Consider the following 17,132-nt stretch of genomic DNA (forward strand, 5'->3'; position numbering starts at 1 on the left):
CACTCCTGTTTGTTCTACTGGATCTTGACATGCTTATCGCCTGTAGAACTGCACCAGGTGACAGCTGGGCCAACCCTGCCGAGAGAGTTAATTCCCTTCTAAACTTGGGGCTTCAGGGAACAGCCCTGGCTAGGAAGAAGATGGAAGAATCAAATGATAAGTGTGTGAAGAAGTGAGACACAATGACAAGCCTATGTGAAACAGCCACCAAACAACCAGATATGAAAGAGGTTTTTGAAAAGAGTATGCATCCTTTTGCAGCTCTTGTGATTGGTCGGTTTGAGCACCTGAAGTGGAAAGGAACACACGTACATCAAATTAAAATGTAATTTTATTCGTCACATACACATGTTTAGCAGATGTTATTGTGGGTGTAGCGAAATGCTTAACAGTGTCAGCCCGCAACAGGAAGAAATTCAACTATTGATACAGAAATTGACATGATGCATGACCTCAGCAGAAAAGGCCTTGCCAAGGTAAAGTACAAGCAATTCCAGGACAGACATTTCAAGATGTCAAAATACACAGATCAAGAAATGCGAGGGAGAAGATATTATTATTATTATATTATTATCCATGCTGGTAATGCTTAATGAATCCTCCACGCTTGCCAGAAGAACAATTTAGGAAATGAAGGTTTGTGCCTGATCAAATCATATGTTATTGGTCACATACACGTGTTTAGCAGATGTTATTGCGGGTGTAGCGAAATGCTTGATCCAACATTGACAGCAGACAGACGTGAGTACCAGAAATGGTATGATCTGTACAGCTTGGACACCACTGACATGGATAGGCCTTCTCTGACACCAAATATAGAACATGTAAAGAGGAGTGCTGCCATCGTCAGTGCAAAGGTGAGAGCGACCATCAACTGTGTTGAATGTATTTTTTGTATTTATTATGGATCCCCATTAGCTGCTGCCAAAGCAACAGCTACTCTTCCTGAGGTCCAGCAAAATTAAGGCAGTTTATACAATTTTAAAACATTCACAACACACGGTGTGCCCTCAGGCATATTTATAGTACGTATGTTATCGTGTGTGTGTCTGTGCCAATGTTTGTGTTGCTTCAGAGTCCCTGCTGTTCCATAAGGTGTTTTTTAAAATCTGTTTTACTGCTTGCGTCAGTTACTTTTTTAAAAACCTTTATTTACCTAGGCAAGTCAGTTATGAACACCTCTTGATACTAGCCATCCCGGAGCCGGGATCGTGAACACAGCCTCAAGCTCATTACCATAACGCAATGTTAACTATTCATGAAAATCGCAAATTAAATGAAATAAATATGCTAGCTCTCAAGCTTAGCCTTTTGTTAACAACACTGTCATCTCAGATTTTCAAAATATGCATTTCAACCATAGCAAAACAAGCATTTGTGTAACAGTTTTGATAGCTAGTGTAGCATTTAGCGTAGAATTTAGCGGGCAACATTTTCACAAAAACAAGAAATGCATTCAAATAAAATAATTTACCTTTGAAGAACTTCGGATGTTTTCAATGAGGAGACTCAGTTAGATAGCAAATGTTCAGTGTTTCCAAAAAGATTCTTTGTGTAGGAGAAATCGCGCTCCGTTTTGTTCATCACTTTTGGCTACCAAAAAACCCCCGAAAATTCAGTCATCAAAACGCCAACCTTTTCCCAAATTAACTCCATAATATCGACTGAAACATGGCAAACGTTGTTTAGAATTAATCCTCAAGGTGTTTTTCACATATATCTTCGATGATATATCGTTCGTGGAAGTATGCTTTCTCCTCTGAATCACATGGAAGAATGCTTGCAGCTGAAGATTATGCACCAATTTCGACAAAGGACACCGGGCGGACACCTGGTAAATGTAGTCTCTTATGGCCAATCTTCCAATGATATGCCTACAAAGACGTCACAATGCTGCAGACACCTTGTGTTATGCAGGTGAGTGAGGACCCAAAAGCGACTTAACAGAAACTGAGTTTATTAAAGTCCAAACAGAGAAAACATAATCCTCAATCCTTTACAGGAAATGTCCAAACAGGGAAAACATAAATCCTCTTTAGTTGTTGAGGAGAATTGCAGGATAAGCGGCAACAGACTGCAGGTCCCTTCGGGTAGGCGCGGGCCGTAGCGGACAGAGACACCTGCTCACACGCAGCATCTGATGAAAAGGCAAAACACGACAGGACGGAACAAGGACACAGCAAACAAGAATCCGACAAGGACAGAGGCAGAAACCGAGAGAGAAATAGAGACCTAATCAGAGGGCAAAATAGGGGACAGGTGTGAGAGAGTAAACGAGGTCGTTAGGAGAATGAGGAACAGCTGGGAGCAGGAACGGAACGATAGAGAGAGAGAGGGATAGAGAGAGAGAAAGAAACCTAATAAGACCAGCAGGGGGAAACGAAGAGAAGAGAAAGCACAGGGACAAGACATGACAATACATGAAACCTTGGGGAAATGGCAGAAAGTGTAGGCTCGTTCAGGGCGCATTCACAGCCATATAAGGAGACAATGGAAAACAGAGCCTCAAAAATGTTCCTTCCTGTTTGAAGTTTCATCTTGGTTTCGCCTGTAGCATCAGTTCTGTGGCACTCACAGATAATATATTTGCAGTTTTGGAAACGTCAGAGTGTTTTCTTTCCAAAGCTGTCAATTATATGCATAGTCGAGCATCTTTTCATGAGAAAATATCTTGTTTAAAATGGGAACGTTTTTTTTATCCAAAAATGAAATACTGCCCCTAGAGTCTCAAGAGGTTTAAGAACAAATTCTTACTTTCAATGACAACCTAGGAACAGATTTGTACCTTTTCAGCTCGGGATTTGAACTTGCAACCTTCCGGTTACTAGTCCAACACTCTAATCACTGGGCTACCCTGCCGCGTCAGTTACTTGATGTAGAATAGAGTTCCATGTAGTCATGGCTCTATATAGTACTGTGTGCCTACTATAGTCTGTTCTGGACTTGGGGACTGTGAAGAGACCTCTTGTAAGCATGTCTTGTGGGGTATGCATGGGTGACCGAGCTGTGTGCCAATAGTTTAGGCAGACAGCCCTGTGCATTCAACATGTCAATACCTCTCATAAATACAAGTAGTCATGAAGTCAATCTCTCTTCCACTTTGAGCCAGGAGAGATTGACATGCATATTTTTAATATTAGCTCTCTATGAACACCCAAGGGCCAGCCGTGCTGCCCTGTTCTGAGCCAATTGCAATTTTCCTATGTCCTTTTTTGTGGCACCAGCCACACGACTGAACAGTAGTCAAGGTGTGACAAAACCAGGGCCTGTAGGACCTGCCTTGTTGAAGTGTTGTTAAGAAGGCAGAGCATCACTTTATTATAGACAGACTTCTCCCCATCTTAGCTACGACTGCATCAATATGTTTTGACCGTGACAGTTTACAGTCTAGTGTTACTCCAAGCAGTTTAGTTATCTCAACTTGCTCAATTTCCACATTATTTATTACAATATTTAGTTGAGGTTTAGTGAGTGTTTTGTTCCAAATACAATGCTTTTAGTTTTAGAAATGTTTAGGGCTTATTCCTTGCCACCCACTCTGAAACTAACTGCAGCTCTTTGTTGAGTGTTGCAGTCATTTCAGTCGCTGTTGTAGCTGATGTGTATAGTTTTGAGTCATCAGCATACATAGAAACTCTGGCTTTACTCAACGTCAGTGGCATGTCGTTAGTAAAAATTGAAAAAATCAAGGGGCCTAAACAGCTACCCTGGATAATTCCTGATTCTAACTGGATTATATTTGATAGGCTTCCATTAAAGAACACCCTCTGTGTTCAAGTAACTCTTAATCCACAAGTAACTCTTAATCCACATTATAGCAGGGGGTGTAAAGCCATAACACAAGTTTTTCCAGAAGCAGACTACAATAAATAATGTCAAAAGTTGCACTGAAGTCTTACAAGACAGCCCCCACAATCATTTTATCTTCAGTTTCTCTCAGCCAATCATCAGTCATTTGTGTAAGTGCTGTGCCTGTTCAGTGTCCTTCCCTATAAGCATGCTGAAGTTCTGCTGTCAGTTTATTTACTGTAAAATAACATTATATCTGGTCAAACACATTTTTTTCCAGAAGTTTACTAAGGGTTGGTAACAGGCTGATTGGTCAGCTATTTGAGCCAGTAAATGAGGCTTTACTATTCTTGGGTAGCGGAATGACTTTATCTTCCCTCCAGGCCTGAGGGCACACACTCTCTAGTAGGCTTAAATTGAAGATGTGGCAAATAGGAGTGGCAATATCGCCTGCTATTATCCTCAGTCATTTTCCATCTAAATTGTCAGACCCCGGTGGCATGTCATTGTTGATAGACAACAATAATTTTTTCACCTCTTCCACACAGACTGCACTGATTTCAAAATTACAATTCTTGTCTTTCATAATTTGGTCCGATATACTTGGATGTTTAGAGTCTGCGTTTGTTGCTGGCTAGTTTGCAATATCAGTGGGCTTTGATGATTGAGCCATCTGAATCAATAAATGAATGGAGCAGAGTTGTCTTTCTCTCCCAAAATGTCATTTAAGGAGCCCCAAAGCTTTTTACTATCATTCTTTATATAATGTATCTTTGTTTCATAGTGTAGTTTATTTTTATTCAGTTTAGTCACATGATTTCTTAATTTGCAGTAATTTGCCAATCAGTTGGGCTGCCAGACTTAATTGCTGTAACTTTTTGCCTCATCCCTTTCAACCATACTATTTTTCAATTCCTCATTAATCCAAGGGGATTTTGCAGTTTTTTACAGTCATTTTCTTAATGGGTGCTTATTAGTAACTGGAGTAAGTCGTTTCATAAATGTGTCAAGTGCAGCGTCTGGTTGCTCCTCATTACACACCACAGACCAGCAAATATTCTTTACATCATTAACATATCAATCACTACAAAACTTTTTGTATGACCTCTTATACATTATATTAGGCCCAGCCTTTTGAACTTTGGTTTCCTAGATATGGCTATTATATTGTGATCACTACATCCTATGGATTTGGATACTGCTTTAAAGCAAATATCTGCAGTGTTAGTAAAAGTGTGATCAATACACGTTGATGATTTAATTCCTGTGTTGTTTGTAATGTGAGAAGCCAAAAGCTTCTAAAGAAGAATAGTTCTACGCATTACTGACTGACTTTATTGTCCCCATGGGGACATTTTGTTGCAGTGTCATGTTTAAAGTGGAATTTAAATACAAAACAAAATTGACACTACAACTTTCATAACAGTTACATACCAATAAAACATTTTTAAAAAGACTGGCCTGCTGGCCTTACTGAGTCGATAGGAACATTAGCCTGCTGGCCTTACTGAGTCGATAGGAACATTAGCTCGATCTATTTAGGAGAGATATCACACCTGGCACAAATTATTGTCTAGTTCTGTTTTTCCTGCCGAGGGGTGCCCTATACCTGTGCCCAGAGAGGAATAGTATAAAGTCTGGGTACAGGGAGTTTCTTGGGTCTAAAATGATTTTGTGAGCCTTACGGAGGGCCCTGACCTTAAAGATCTCATCCAGGCCTGTCTGTTTGACTCCAAGTACCTTGCTTGCTGTGGTGATAATCCTTCTCAGCATGTTTCTCTGGCTGACAGTGGCATTGCCAAACCGACAAACAATACAAAAAGTTAAAATACTCTCAATGAAAGATTTGTAAAACAGAATCAGTATAGTACAGTCTACATTAAAAGATACCAGCTTTTTGAGAAAGTACAGTCTCTGGCTCTTTTTGTAGATCAGATCTGTACATTTACTCCACTGAAGCTTATTGTCCAAGAGGACACCCAGGTATGTGTATTCCTCTACAATCTCTACTGTATATTCTGACCACTGATAGATGTTGCAGAGTTAGGTGTTGTACGGTTCCTGAAGTCTATGCACATCTCTTTGGTCTTGTTGGTATTGAGGACCAAGTGTGATTCCTCACACCACTCTACAAAGTCATGTAGGACCGGGCCATGATGTTCCTCATCATCATGCAACAGGCTGATCAAGGGAGTGTCATCAACAAACGTAACGAGGTGTCTGTCAGGATGGGAACTAGTACAACTATTAGTGAACAAGATGTACAGGAGTGGGGACAAAACACATCCCTGAGGAGAGCCTGTGTTGGTATTGCGTATGTCTGACACGTGGGGACCTGTTTTGACTCACTATGAGCGTTGGTTCAGGAAGTCCAACAGCCACAAAACCAGCCCCCCATCTAAGAAGAAGTCCCGAATGAGTCTCTGTGCCAGAATGTAGTGATGGATTGTGTTGAAGGCAGAAGAAAAGTTAACAAACAGAACCCTGACATGGGATTTGGCTCCAGATGTCTATAGACCATGTTAAGGAGGGTAAGAATGGAATCATCAACTCCTCTGCTAGGCTGATAGGCAAACTGAAATGGGTCAAGGAGCTTCTGGGTGACACTGAGAATGACTTTTCACAAGGTTCTCAAGGCATTTCATTACTAAGGATGTCAAGGCAACGGGGCGATAGTCATTCAGCACAGAGGGATTAGATGCTTTAGGAATTGGTATAATTATTGATTTTTTCCAAAATACTGGAACGTGTTGCTGGTTGAGTGAGGATAGGAAAATGTCTGTAAAAACACCCGCCAGTTGTTCAGCACAGTGCTTTAACACATGTCCACTTATTTTGTCTGGGCTTTTGTGTGTTACATCCCCTGAACAACTTCAGAACATCAGACTGTTGAGCAACAACTCTCTCAAACATTTGTAATGATGATTCCATTTGTTTTACCTCCGACACCAAGCTGTCTGATTCAAATCTTGAGAAGAAAACATTCAGTTCGTTAGCCATGTTCTGGCCCTCATGTCCCCCAAGGTCATCACTGGGTTTCCCCTCTGCCTATATGGGGGGGCGCTAGCCATGGATTTAATCCCATGCCAGGCCACCCTTGCGTTTCCTGAGGGAGAGGGTTGTGTTTCAGAGCTTTTACATGTGTTTCAGAGCTTTTACATGTGTTTCAGAGCTTTTACATGTGTTTCAGAGCTTTTACATGTGTTTCAGAGCTTTTACATGTGTTTCAGAGCTTTTACATGTGTTTCAGAGATTTACATGTGTTTCAGAGCTTTTACATGTGTTTCAGGGCTTTTACATGTGTTTCAGAGCTTTTACATGTGTTTCAGAGCTTTTACATGTGTTTCAGAGCTTTTACATGTGTTTCAGGGCTTTTACATGTGTTTCAGAGCTTTTACATGTGTTTCAGAGGTTTTACATGTGTTTCAGAGCTTTTACATGTGTTTCAGAGCTTTTACATGTGTTTCAGAGCTTTTACATGTGTTTCAGAGGTTTTACATGTGTTTCAGAGGTTTTACATGTGTTTCAGAGCTTTTACATGTGTTTCAGAGCTTTTACATGTGTTTCAGAGGTTTTCCAAGAAGACAATCCATATCACGAGCAGATAGTTGCTTTCAAGGGTCTAACCTGTGGAATACAAGTAGAGACAGTATTACTCAGCAATCACAGTGTCATTCCCAGATGTGTGTGTCCATTGTGGATGTCCAGATGTTCTTGAGGGTGAAGAGGTTGTGAGGCTCAAACAACAATCCCAACATGTCCGGCCAATGTGCCCAGTGTGTTAGCAAGAAGGAAAGCAGTTCATTATGAGAGCTCCAATAAATGTAAAAAAGAGATGAACAACCAAGAGACCAGAATAAACTAGAAATAAAGGGCAAAACAGACCATGCTGTTGAACAGTAAAAAGCAGCAGGTGATTGTGCAATTACTTCTGACCACAGAACATTGGCTGTCATTTTCATTTCCAGGCGATTCTACATGTTGAATCGTTATTGTTTGTTGACACCCAGTAGGTGATTTACTGAGCCACTGCTCCTCCAAGTCTAACTTCTGTTGTTCTACCTTCTATAACTAGATTACGCCATGTTAATAGCTGATGTGGAATCGCTGTAAGCTCACTATTGATGACTTAGCCAGCCAGAACTAGTAGTGATGAACCACCGTTTTAGAAGTGTGTGGGAGAGCCAAGCAGTGTGTGGCAGTTTAATGGAATGGTGTCGTTTTGAAAAACAAATAAAAATATTTTTTACATGAATATTGGTGCAAAAGACAGTAATTAGAGAAGATGGTTGTCATAATGCCAATGTTTATTCGTTTACGTCTCCTGGCAGATACAGCGGGGTTGATACCTTAGAGAAGTTGCTGTTTTAAAACCTTCCAGGAAGTAACCCCTCTACTATTCGGTCTCCAACAGACAATTAAAACTGTGTGAAAAACTGGCTCTTACTTTAACTACTGACAAGACAATACTCCTCTGCATAATATTCAAATGATAATGGTGTGTGTGTGTTTGTTGCCCAAGGCATATCAAACACATTAATATTGATCATTATGTTGGCTGGCAGTTAGGCTATTGGTTAGAGTGTTGGGCCAGTTACTGAAAGGTCGGCTCTGGGATTCAAACTGGCGACAAGGGGAAAGATCTTTCTGTGCCCTTAAGCAAGGCACTTAACCCTAATTGCATATAAAACACAATTGTACATGTGTGGAACAGGACAAATATAAGCACCCACAAAATGATTATTATTGTTCACCATCGTAACTGTTTGCTTCTCTCCTCTTCCAGTTCTCCCCATGGTGAGGAACTGTGATGGTTCTACTCTGGCCCCTCAGAGCAGGACTATGGGGGATGTGGAGGAGCTGGCTGCCAGCTACGAACGCAAACTCATAGAGGTGGGTACTACTGTTACTGTCTGACTCAGTCTTACCTCTACCGCTACTTAGGCAGCTGAGATGACTGCATTTACTTTATGTTCGTAATTTCTGTCTTTTATTATTTATTATTGTTGTTGCATTTTAGAGAAGGAAACTGGAAGTACAGGAAGCATGTCGTTTGACGGTGTATACCATTTGTATCCTGTACATACGACTAATAAAACTTTAAACTATCTACACAGTCATCACTGATCAGTGAAGCAAGAAGATAGATTTCACCAATCCAGCCTGGTCAGATTACTCAGTAATTACTTCGAGAGGATTTCTAAAGTATTTCAACAGAGCCATGGAGTTTTGTAGGTAGCTGATGCACAGTTCCAACTCTGTTGTTACACATGGTGATGCAGCCTCAGTCACTCAGAGACAGAGACAGGGAGTGGGTGGTTCTGGGAGTTCTTGGCATGCTTGGTACAGTAACTAATGACCAACCGACGGTGTGACACTCTGAGCTGAGTGACAATGACATAAAAAAACACAGCCCTCCTATTCTAATGAGGTTTTCCATCAATTATTCCTAAGTGTTTTAGATTTATTTTATAATAAATAATTCTGCTATTTTTTCACTTATTTCTGAACTGTCTTATTGATGCGATCATTTACTTGCTTGTCGGTCTCAATAGGGCTTCCCTAAGCATACTGGGATGTGGACTGAGCAAGTAGACGGTACATGTATTGATGTTACCAACTGGTTTGCCTGTTTATGCTCTCTCTGAAGTTGTAGAAACATGCAGATGGTTAGCTAATGCTGTTGTCTGTTGCTATTGTCAATGGGTTTTAAGTTCCACTAGGGCCATAGTGAAAGGGTATTGGATATGGAAAAACCACCTGTATAATCTAGTCTTTCTAACCAGACTTATTGTAAGGTACTATTGTGGGATGTATTAGTGATTTTGTGTAGGAGAGATGTGTGTGTGATAACAGTGTGATATGGGTCGGAGACTCCTCTGGGATCTCTGGATCTTTTGATGTGTTCTCTCTCTCCCCTACTCTCTCTTACATTACATTTTACATTTAAGTCATTTAGCAGACGCTCTTATCCAGAGCGACTTACAAATTGGTGCATTCACCTTATGACATCCAGTGGGACAGTCACTTAACAATAGTGCATCTAAAACTTAGGGGGGGTGGGGTGAGAGGGATTACTTAACCTATCCTAGGTATTCCTTAAAGAGGTGGGGTTTCAGGTGTCTCCGGAAGGTGGTGATTGACTCCGCTGTCCTGGCGTCGTGAGGGAGTTTGTTCCACCATTGGGGGGCCAGGGCAGCGAACAGTTTTGACTGGGCTGAGCGGGAGCTGTACTTCCTCAGTGGTAGGGAGGCGAGCAGGCCAGAGGTGGATGAACGCAGTGCCCTTGTTTGGGTGTAGGGCCTGATCAGAGCCTGGAGGTACTGAGGTGCCGTTCCCCTCACAGCTCCGTAGGCAAGCACCATGGTCTTGTAGCGGATGCGAGCTTCAACTGGAAGCCAGTGGAGAGAACGGAGGAGCGGGGTGACGTGAGAGAACTTGGGAAGGTTGAACACCAGACGGGCTGCGGCGTTCTGGATGAGTTGAAGGGGTTTAATGGCACAGGCAGGGAGCCCAGCCAACAGCGAGTTGCAGTAATCCAGACGGGAGATGACAAGTGCCTGGATTAGGACCTGCACCGCTTCCTGTGTGAGGCAGGGTCGTACTCTGCGGATGTTGTAGAGCATGAACCTACAGGAACGGGCCACCGCCTTGATGTTAGTTGAGAACGACAGGGTGTTGTCCAGGATCACGCCAAGGTTCTTGGCGCTCTGGGAGGAGGACACAATGGAGTTGTCAACCGTGATGGCGAGATCATGGAACGGGCAGTCCTTCCCCGGGAGGAAGAGCAGCTCCGTCTTGCCGAGGTTCAGCTTGAGGTGGTGATCCGTCATCCACACTGATATGTCTGCCAGACATGCAGAGATGCGATTCGCCACCTGGTCATCAGAAGGGGGAAAGGAGAAGATTAATTGTGTGTCGTCTGCATAGCAATGATAAGAGAGACCATGTGAGGTTATGACAGAGCCAAGTGACTTGGTGTATAGCGAGAATAGGAGAGGGCCAAGAACAGAGCCCTGGGGGACACCAGTGGTGAGAGCGCGTGGTGAGGAGACAGATTCTCGCCACGCCACCTGGTAGGAGCGACCTGTCAGGTAGGACGCAATCCAAGCGTGGGCCGCGCCGGAGATGCCCAACTCGGAGAGGGTGGAGAGGAGGATCTGATGGTTCACAGTATCGAAGGCAGCCGATAGATCTAGAAGGATGAGAGCAGAGGAGAGAGAGTTAGCTTTAGCAGTGCGGAGCGCCTCCGTGATACAGAGGAGAGCAGTCTCAGTTGAATGACTAGTCTTGAAACCTGACTGATTTGGATCAAGAAGGTCATTCAGAGAGAGATAGCGGGAGAGCTGGCCAAGGACGGCACGTTCAAGAGTTTTGGAGAGAAAAGAAAGAAGGGATACTGGTCTGTAATTGTTGACATCGGAGGGATCGAGTGTAGGTTTTTTCAGAAGGGGTGCAACTCTCGCTCTCTTGAAGACGGAAGGGACGTAGCCAGCGGTCAGGGATGAGTTGATGAGCGAGGTGAGGTAAGGGAGAAGGTCTCCGGAAATGGTCTGGAGAAGAGAGGAGGGGATAGGGTCAAGCGGGCAGGTTGTTGGGCGGCCGGCCGTCACAAGACGCGAGATTTCATCTGGAGAGAGAGGGGAGAAAGAGGTCAGAGCACAGGGTAGGGCAGTGTGAGCAGAACCAGCGGTGTCGTTTGACTTAGCAAACGAGGATCGGATGTCGTCGACCTTCTTTTCAAAATGGTTGACGAAGTCATCTGCAGAGAGGGAGGAGGGGGGGGGGGAGGGGGCGGAGGATTCAGGAGGGAGGAGAAGGTGGCAAAGAGCTTCCTAGGGTTAGAGGCAGATGCTTGGAATTTAGCGTGGTAGAAAGTGGCTTTAGCAGCAGAGACAGAGGAGGAAAATGTAGAGAGGAGGGAGTGAAAGGATGCCAGGTCCGCAGGGAGGCGAAGTTTTCCTCCATTTCCGCTCGGCTGCCCGGAGCCCTGTTCTGTGAGCTCGCAATGAGTCATCGAGCCACGGAGCGGGAGGGGAGGACCGAGCCGGCCTGGAGGATAGGGGACATAGAGAGTCAAGGGATGCAGAGAGGGAGGAGAGGAGGGTTGAGGAGGCAGAATCAGGAGATAGGTGGGAGAAGGTTTGAGCGGAGGGAAGAGATGATAGGATGGAAGAGGAGAGAGTAGCGGGGGAGAGAGAGCGAAGGTTGGGACGGCGCGATACCATCCGAGTAGGGGCAGTGTGGGAGGTGTTGGATGAGAGCGAGAGGGAAAAGGATACAAGGCAGTGGTCGGAGACTTGGAGGGGAGTTGCAATGAGGTTAGTGGAAGAACAGCATCTAGTAAAGATGAGGTCGAGCGTATTGCCTGCCTTGTGAGTAGGGGGAAGGTGAGAGGGTGAGGTCAAAAGAGGAGAGGAGTGGAAAGAAGGAGGCAGAGAGGAAAGAGTCAAAGGTAGACGTGGGGAGGTTAAAGTCGCCCAGAACTGTGAGAGGTGAGCCGTCCTCAGGAAAGGAGCTTATCAAGGCATCAAGCTCATTGATGAACTCTCCGAGGGAACCTGGAGGGCGATAAATGATAAGGATGTTAAGCTTGAAAGGGCTAGTAACTGTGACAGCATGGAATTCAAAGGAGGCGATAGACAGATGGGTAAGGGGAGAAAGAGAGAATGACCACTTGGGAGAGATGAGGATCCCGGTGCCACCACCCCGCTGACCAGACGCTCTCGGGGTGTGCGAGAACACGTGGGCGGACGAAGAGAGAGCAGTAGGAGTAGCAGTGTTGTCTGTGGTGATCCATGTTTCCGTCAGTGCCAAGAAGTCTCTCTCTCCTACTCTCTCTCTCTCTCTCCTACTCTCTCTCTCTCTCCTACTCTCTCTCTCCCCTACTCTCTCTCTCTCTCTCTCTCTCTCTCTCTCTCTCTCTCTCTCTCTCTCTCTCTCTCTCTCTCTCTCTCTCTCTCTCTCTCTCTCTCTCCTCTCTCTCTCTCTCTCTCCTACTCTCTCTCCTCTCTCTCTCTCTCCTACTCTCTCTCTCGCTCTCTCGCTCTCTCTCCTACTCTCTCGCTCTCTCTCTCTCTCTCTCCTACTCTCTCTCTCTCCTACTCTCTCTCCTACTCTCTCTCGCTCTCTCGCTCTCTCTCCTACTCTCTCTCTCTCTCTCTCCTACTCTCTCTCTCTCCTACTCTCTCTCTCGCTCTCTCGCTCTCTCTCCTACTCTCTCGCTCTCTCTCTCTCCTACTCTCTTGCTCTCTCGCTCTCGCTCTCTCTCACTCATATTAATTATCCAACAGCAGAAACACCACAACAATTAGCAGTCTTTCTTTCTGTTCAGTTTGGAAAAGACTCACAATAATAGCAGCCTATGCCTGGAAACATGCTTCACTGATGCCACTCATATATTGATCTTAAATATTTCTTATGAATAAGGATGGCTTAAATAAGGCCCAACAAATTGCCAGTGTGTGTTTGTGTGCCCATCTGATTGCAGTGGACAGCTCAGCATGTGGTGTACCCCCACCCCCCCGCCCGGGTCACTTCCTGTTTGTAGTGATTTCTGGGTAAAGTGAGTCAGTGAGAGAGGGACTGTGTGCACCCAGGCACTGACACCAATCTCTCCCCTATCTTCCTCCCTCCTCTGAGGGAAAGCTAAGCCTGTCGTCTCCTCTTTCCGCTTCTCTCCGCTCTCTCTTTAGACTCGTTTCACATCCAATTACTTGTGTTAGATAGCAGGTCAGCTATGGTGGCTGTTTCTGCTTGGGATGGTACTCCCAGCTCAGCATCAGAACATCCTAGAGAGGGAGAGGGAGGTGGAGAAGCGGGAGAGGGAGGTGGGGAAGAGGGGAGGGAGGGGAAGAGGGAAGAGATGGGAGGAAGATATAGGGAGGGGAGGAAGAGAGCTGGAGTGAGGAAGGAAGAGAGTGGGAGAGAGGGGAGGGGAAGGATGGGGAGGGAGGGAGGGAGGGGAAGGATTGGGAGGGAGGGAGAGAGGGGGAAGAGAGAGGGGGAGGAAGGAAGAAATTGCATGAGGGAGGGGAAGAGAAATTACAGGAGGGAGGGAGGGGGAGGAAGAGAGGAGAGGGAGAGATGGAAGAGAGGGGAGGGGGGAGAGATGGTAGAGAGAGGGATGGGAGGGAGGGGATAAAAAGTGAGGGAGGGGATGAAGAGAGGGAGTGAGGGGAATGGAGAGGGGGCAGAAGAGAGAGGGAGGGGAGGGAGAGAGAGAGGGAGGGAGGGAGGGGAAGAGAAATTCGGGGAGGGGAGGAAGAGAGAGAGGAGGGAGGCGGAGGGAGGGGAAGAGAAATTTGGGGAGGGGAGGAAGAGAGAGGGGGAGGAAGAGTGGGAGGGGATGAAGAGAGAGAGAGGGGGAGGAAGAGAAGGAGAGAGGGAAGGGAGGAAGAGGGGGAGAGGGAAGGGAGGAAGAGGGAAAGGGAGGGAGGGGATGAAGAGAGGGAGGAAGGAGAGAGAGATGGGAGGAAGGGGATGAAGAGGAGGAAGAGAAGGAGGGAGGGAGGGAGGGAGGGGAGGAATAAAGAGGGGGAAGAGAGAAAAGGAGGAGAGGAGGAGGGAGGGGATGAAGAGGGAGAGGGGAGGGATGAAGAGATGGGGGAGAGATGGGAGGAACGGAGTGAGAGCGGGGAGGAGGAGAGAGTGGGATGAGGGGGAAGAGGGGATGAGAAATTGCGCGAGGGAGGGGAGGAAGAGAGAGGGGGGGAGGAAGAGGGGAGGGGATGAAGGACAGGGGGAGAGAGAGGGGAGGGGTGGGGGAGGGAGGGGAATAGAGAGGGGGAGGGAGGAAGAGGGAAAGGGAGGGGATGAAGGGAGGGGAGGGAGAAGGGAGGAAGAAGGAAAAGGAGGGTATGAAGAGAGGGAGGGGAGGAAGAGAAGGAGAGCGGGAGGAGAGGGAGGGGATGAATATAGAGAGGGGAGGAAGAGAGAAAGGGAGCGGAGGAGGGAGGGGAGGAAGAGAGAAAGGGAGGAGAGGAGGAGGGAAGGGATGAAGAGGGAGGGAGGGTAGGAAGAGAGAGGGGAGAGCGAGGGGAGGAAGAGATGGGGAGGGAGGAAGAGAGAAGGGAGGAACGGAGCGCGAGAGGGAGGGAGGGAGAACGGGGGAGGAGAGGAAGAGGGAGGGAGAGCGGGGGAGGAGAGGAGGGGAGAGGGGAGGGAGAGAGGTGGAAGGGAGGATGAGGGAGAGAGGTGGAAGGGAGGATGAGGGAGAGAGGTGGAAGGGAGGAAGAGAGAGAGGAGGGGGAGGGAGGAAGGAAGAGTGAGAGAAGAGGGGGAGGGAGAGAGAGAGAGGGAGGGGAGGAAGAGAGGGAGGGTTGGAAGAAAGCGAGATTGCACGAGAGAGGGATGGGAGGGAGAGGGAGGGATGGGAGGAAGAGAGCGAGGGGGGAAGAGAGGGAGGGGAGGAAGAGTGAGAGAGGGGGAGGAGGGGGTGGGTGAGGGGAGGAATAGAGGGAGGGTGGCAGAAAGGGAATGAGGGTGTATGAGAAAGGAGGAGAGAACTGTCAGGATCACCTGCATCACAACGATGCCATATAGAACTGTCACAAGCAGAAAGTGCTTGTCAGGAAACAGATTTTTACTGTTAAGTTAGTTTGTAGGTCTAATAGAACTTACCATAAACCTAAACTAACTCTGCTTTCAATAGGATTCATTGCTATTTCTGAGAGTTTTGAAGGAAAGAGCTGAAATACACAAGCGCAATTGACAATGTTTCTAAATGAAAACCCAGTTAAACAAAACATTGAATGAATGAATGCATTGACTTGGTCTTGTCTTCCTGACCAGTGCTGCATTGTGGGTTTTGAGGTTGGAAGTGTTGTCAGCCATATGTGAACTCCTTGCCTTTTAACCAAATTGGGAGTGCTAGCCTATGTGTAAATCAGCCGACGCGGCCTCGGAGTAAAAACTTATCTCCCTTCTCAACAAGAATTAATTGGTTTTCTTCACGCTTCAAATTAATTATCTCTTTTTAATGTCCTATTTGAAAGTTACAGCACAAATAAAGAGGTGATGAATGGATGGAGTGTTCCGGAATTATCTGATGTTCTGGAATGGTCTGATATTCTACACTCTGATTTGTAGTTATTCCGATATAACAAAACATGCCGAAAAGCTGCTGTGTTGTTCAATGCAGCTAGGTCACAAATCCCGACCTACGGTCTGCAATGCTCCCACGTAGGAAAATGGAGGCTGTGAGTGCGTGGGCCTGTGCCCCCCCAGGCCCACCCATGCCTGCTTTCCTGCTCATTCATGTCAAATCCATTAATTATGAATTTTATTTCAATTTATGAATTTCCTTCTTTGAACTGTCACTCAGTCAAATTTTTGAAATTGTTGCATGTTGTGTTAATATTTTTGTTCAGTATAGTTTTGTAATTGACAAAAACAGAAAATCATTTTTTTTGCTGTATTCCAATGGGGTTACCTAGGTAACACAGGTGGGCAGGGCCACAATGTTCTGTCTAATACCGACTGAGTCTATCAGTGAGTTTTGTTGTTCAGAGGTGGTAGCTAGGAACCTTTCTGATGTGTTATTCAGTGTTCCCCACAGGGAGGCTGTCAAAGGTGACACGGCTGTGTTGGACCTCTCTGTCGGTATTGATGGTACCCAGCTTGGCCTTTTCCAAATGCCAGCTGAGTCGTGTATGTGTGTGCATTTCACTGTTGTGCTTATTTCAGAATTTGGGAATTGACCACACCCCACAGAATACAACATTTCACTTTGAGTGACAGAATTTCATTCTGTACAATTCAAAGAAATTCCACTCAGTCGTAGAACATGAGAGTTTCATTGAATCTGACAGGTCACACTTCCAGATACCAAAGAATGTTACTGTTTTGTGTAAACAATGTTCATATATACAATTGTAACCTTAGTGCTTAGAAAAGCAAATTACACTGAGTGTACAAAACATTAGGAACACCTTCCTAATATTGAGTTGCACCCCCCCCAAAAAAAGAAAAAGCCTACATTTGTTAGGGCATGGACTGTAGCACCCCTGTGGAATGTTGAAGCATTCCACAGGCAGTCAGGATGTTTTTGTGCTGGTCAAGGGCAGTCAGGTCTGGAGTGAACCAAGGGCTATATCTGTTCTTAGTTCTGCATTTTTTGAACGGAGCATGCTTATCTAAGCTGGTGAGGAAATTACTTTTAAAGAATGACCAGGCATACTCGACTGACAGGATGAGGTCAATATCCTTCCAGGATACCCGGGCCAGGTCGATTAGAAAGGCCTGCTCGTAGAAGTGTTTTAGTGCGCTTTTGACAGTGATGAGGGGTGGTCGTTTGACCGCGGACCCATAGCGGATACAGGCAATGAGGCAGTGATCGCTGA

At 45.7% G+C, this 17,132-nt stretch overlaps 1 protein-coding gene across 1 annotated transcript in view; it reads left to right on the top strand.

Annotated features, from left to right (window-relative positions):
• Positions 1–17,132, top strand: part of LOC124038543 (sorting nexin-29-like) — a 177,152-nt gene that overhangs the window by 101,335 nt on the left and 58,685 nt on the right. The window contains exon 15 of the mRNA XM_046354554.1: positions 8,576–8,682. Within this exon, the coding sequence (XP_046210510.1) occupies positions 8,576–8,682 (107 nt within the window). The remainder of the gene's footprint in view (positions 1–8,575; positions 8,683–17,132) is intronic.

This window comes from Oncorhynchus gorbuscha, linkage group LG06, assembly GCF_021184085.1.
Source record: "Oncorhynchus gorbuscha isolate QuinsamMale2020 ecotype Even-year linkage group LG06, OgorEven_v1.0, whole genome shotgun sequence".
Taxonomy (NCBI): Eukaryota; Metazoa; Chordata; class Actinopteri; order Salmoniformes; family Salmonidae; genus Oncorhynchus; species Oncorhynchus gorbuscha.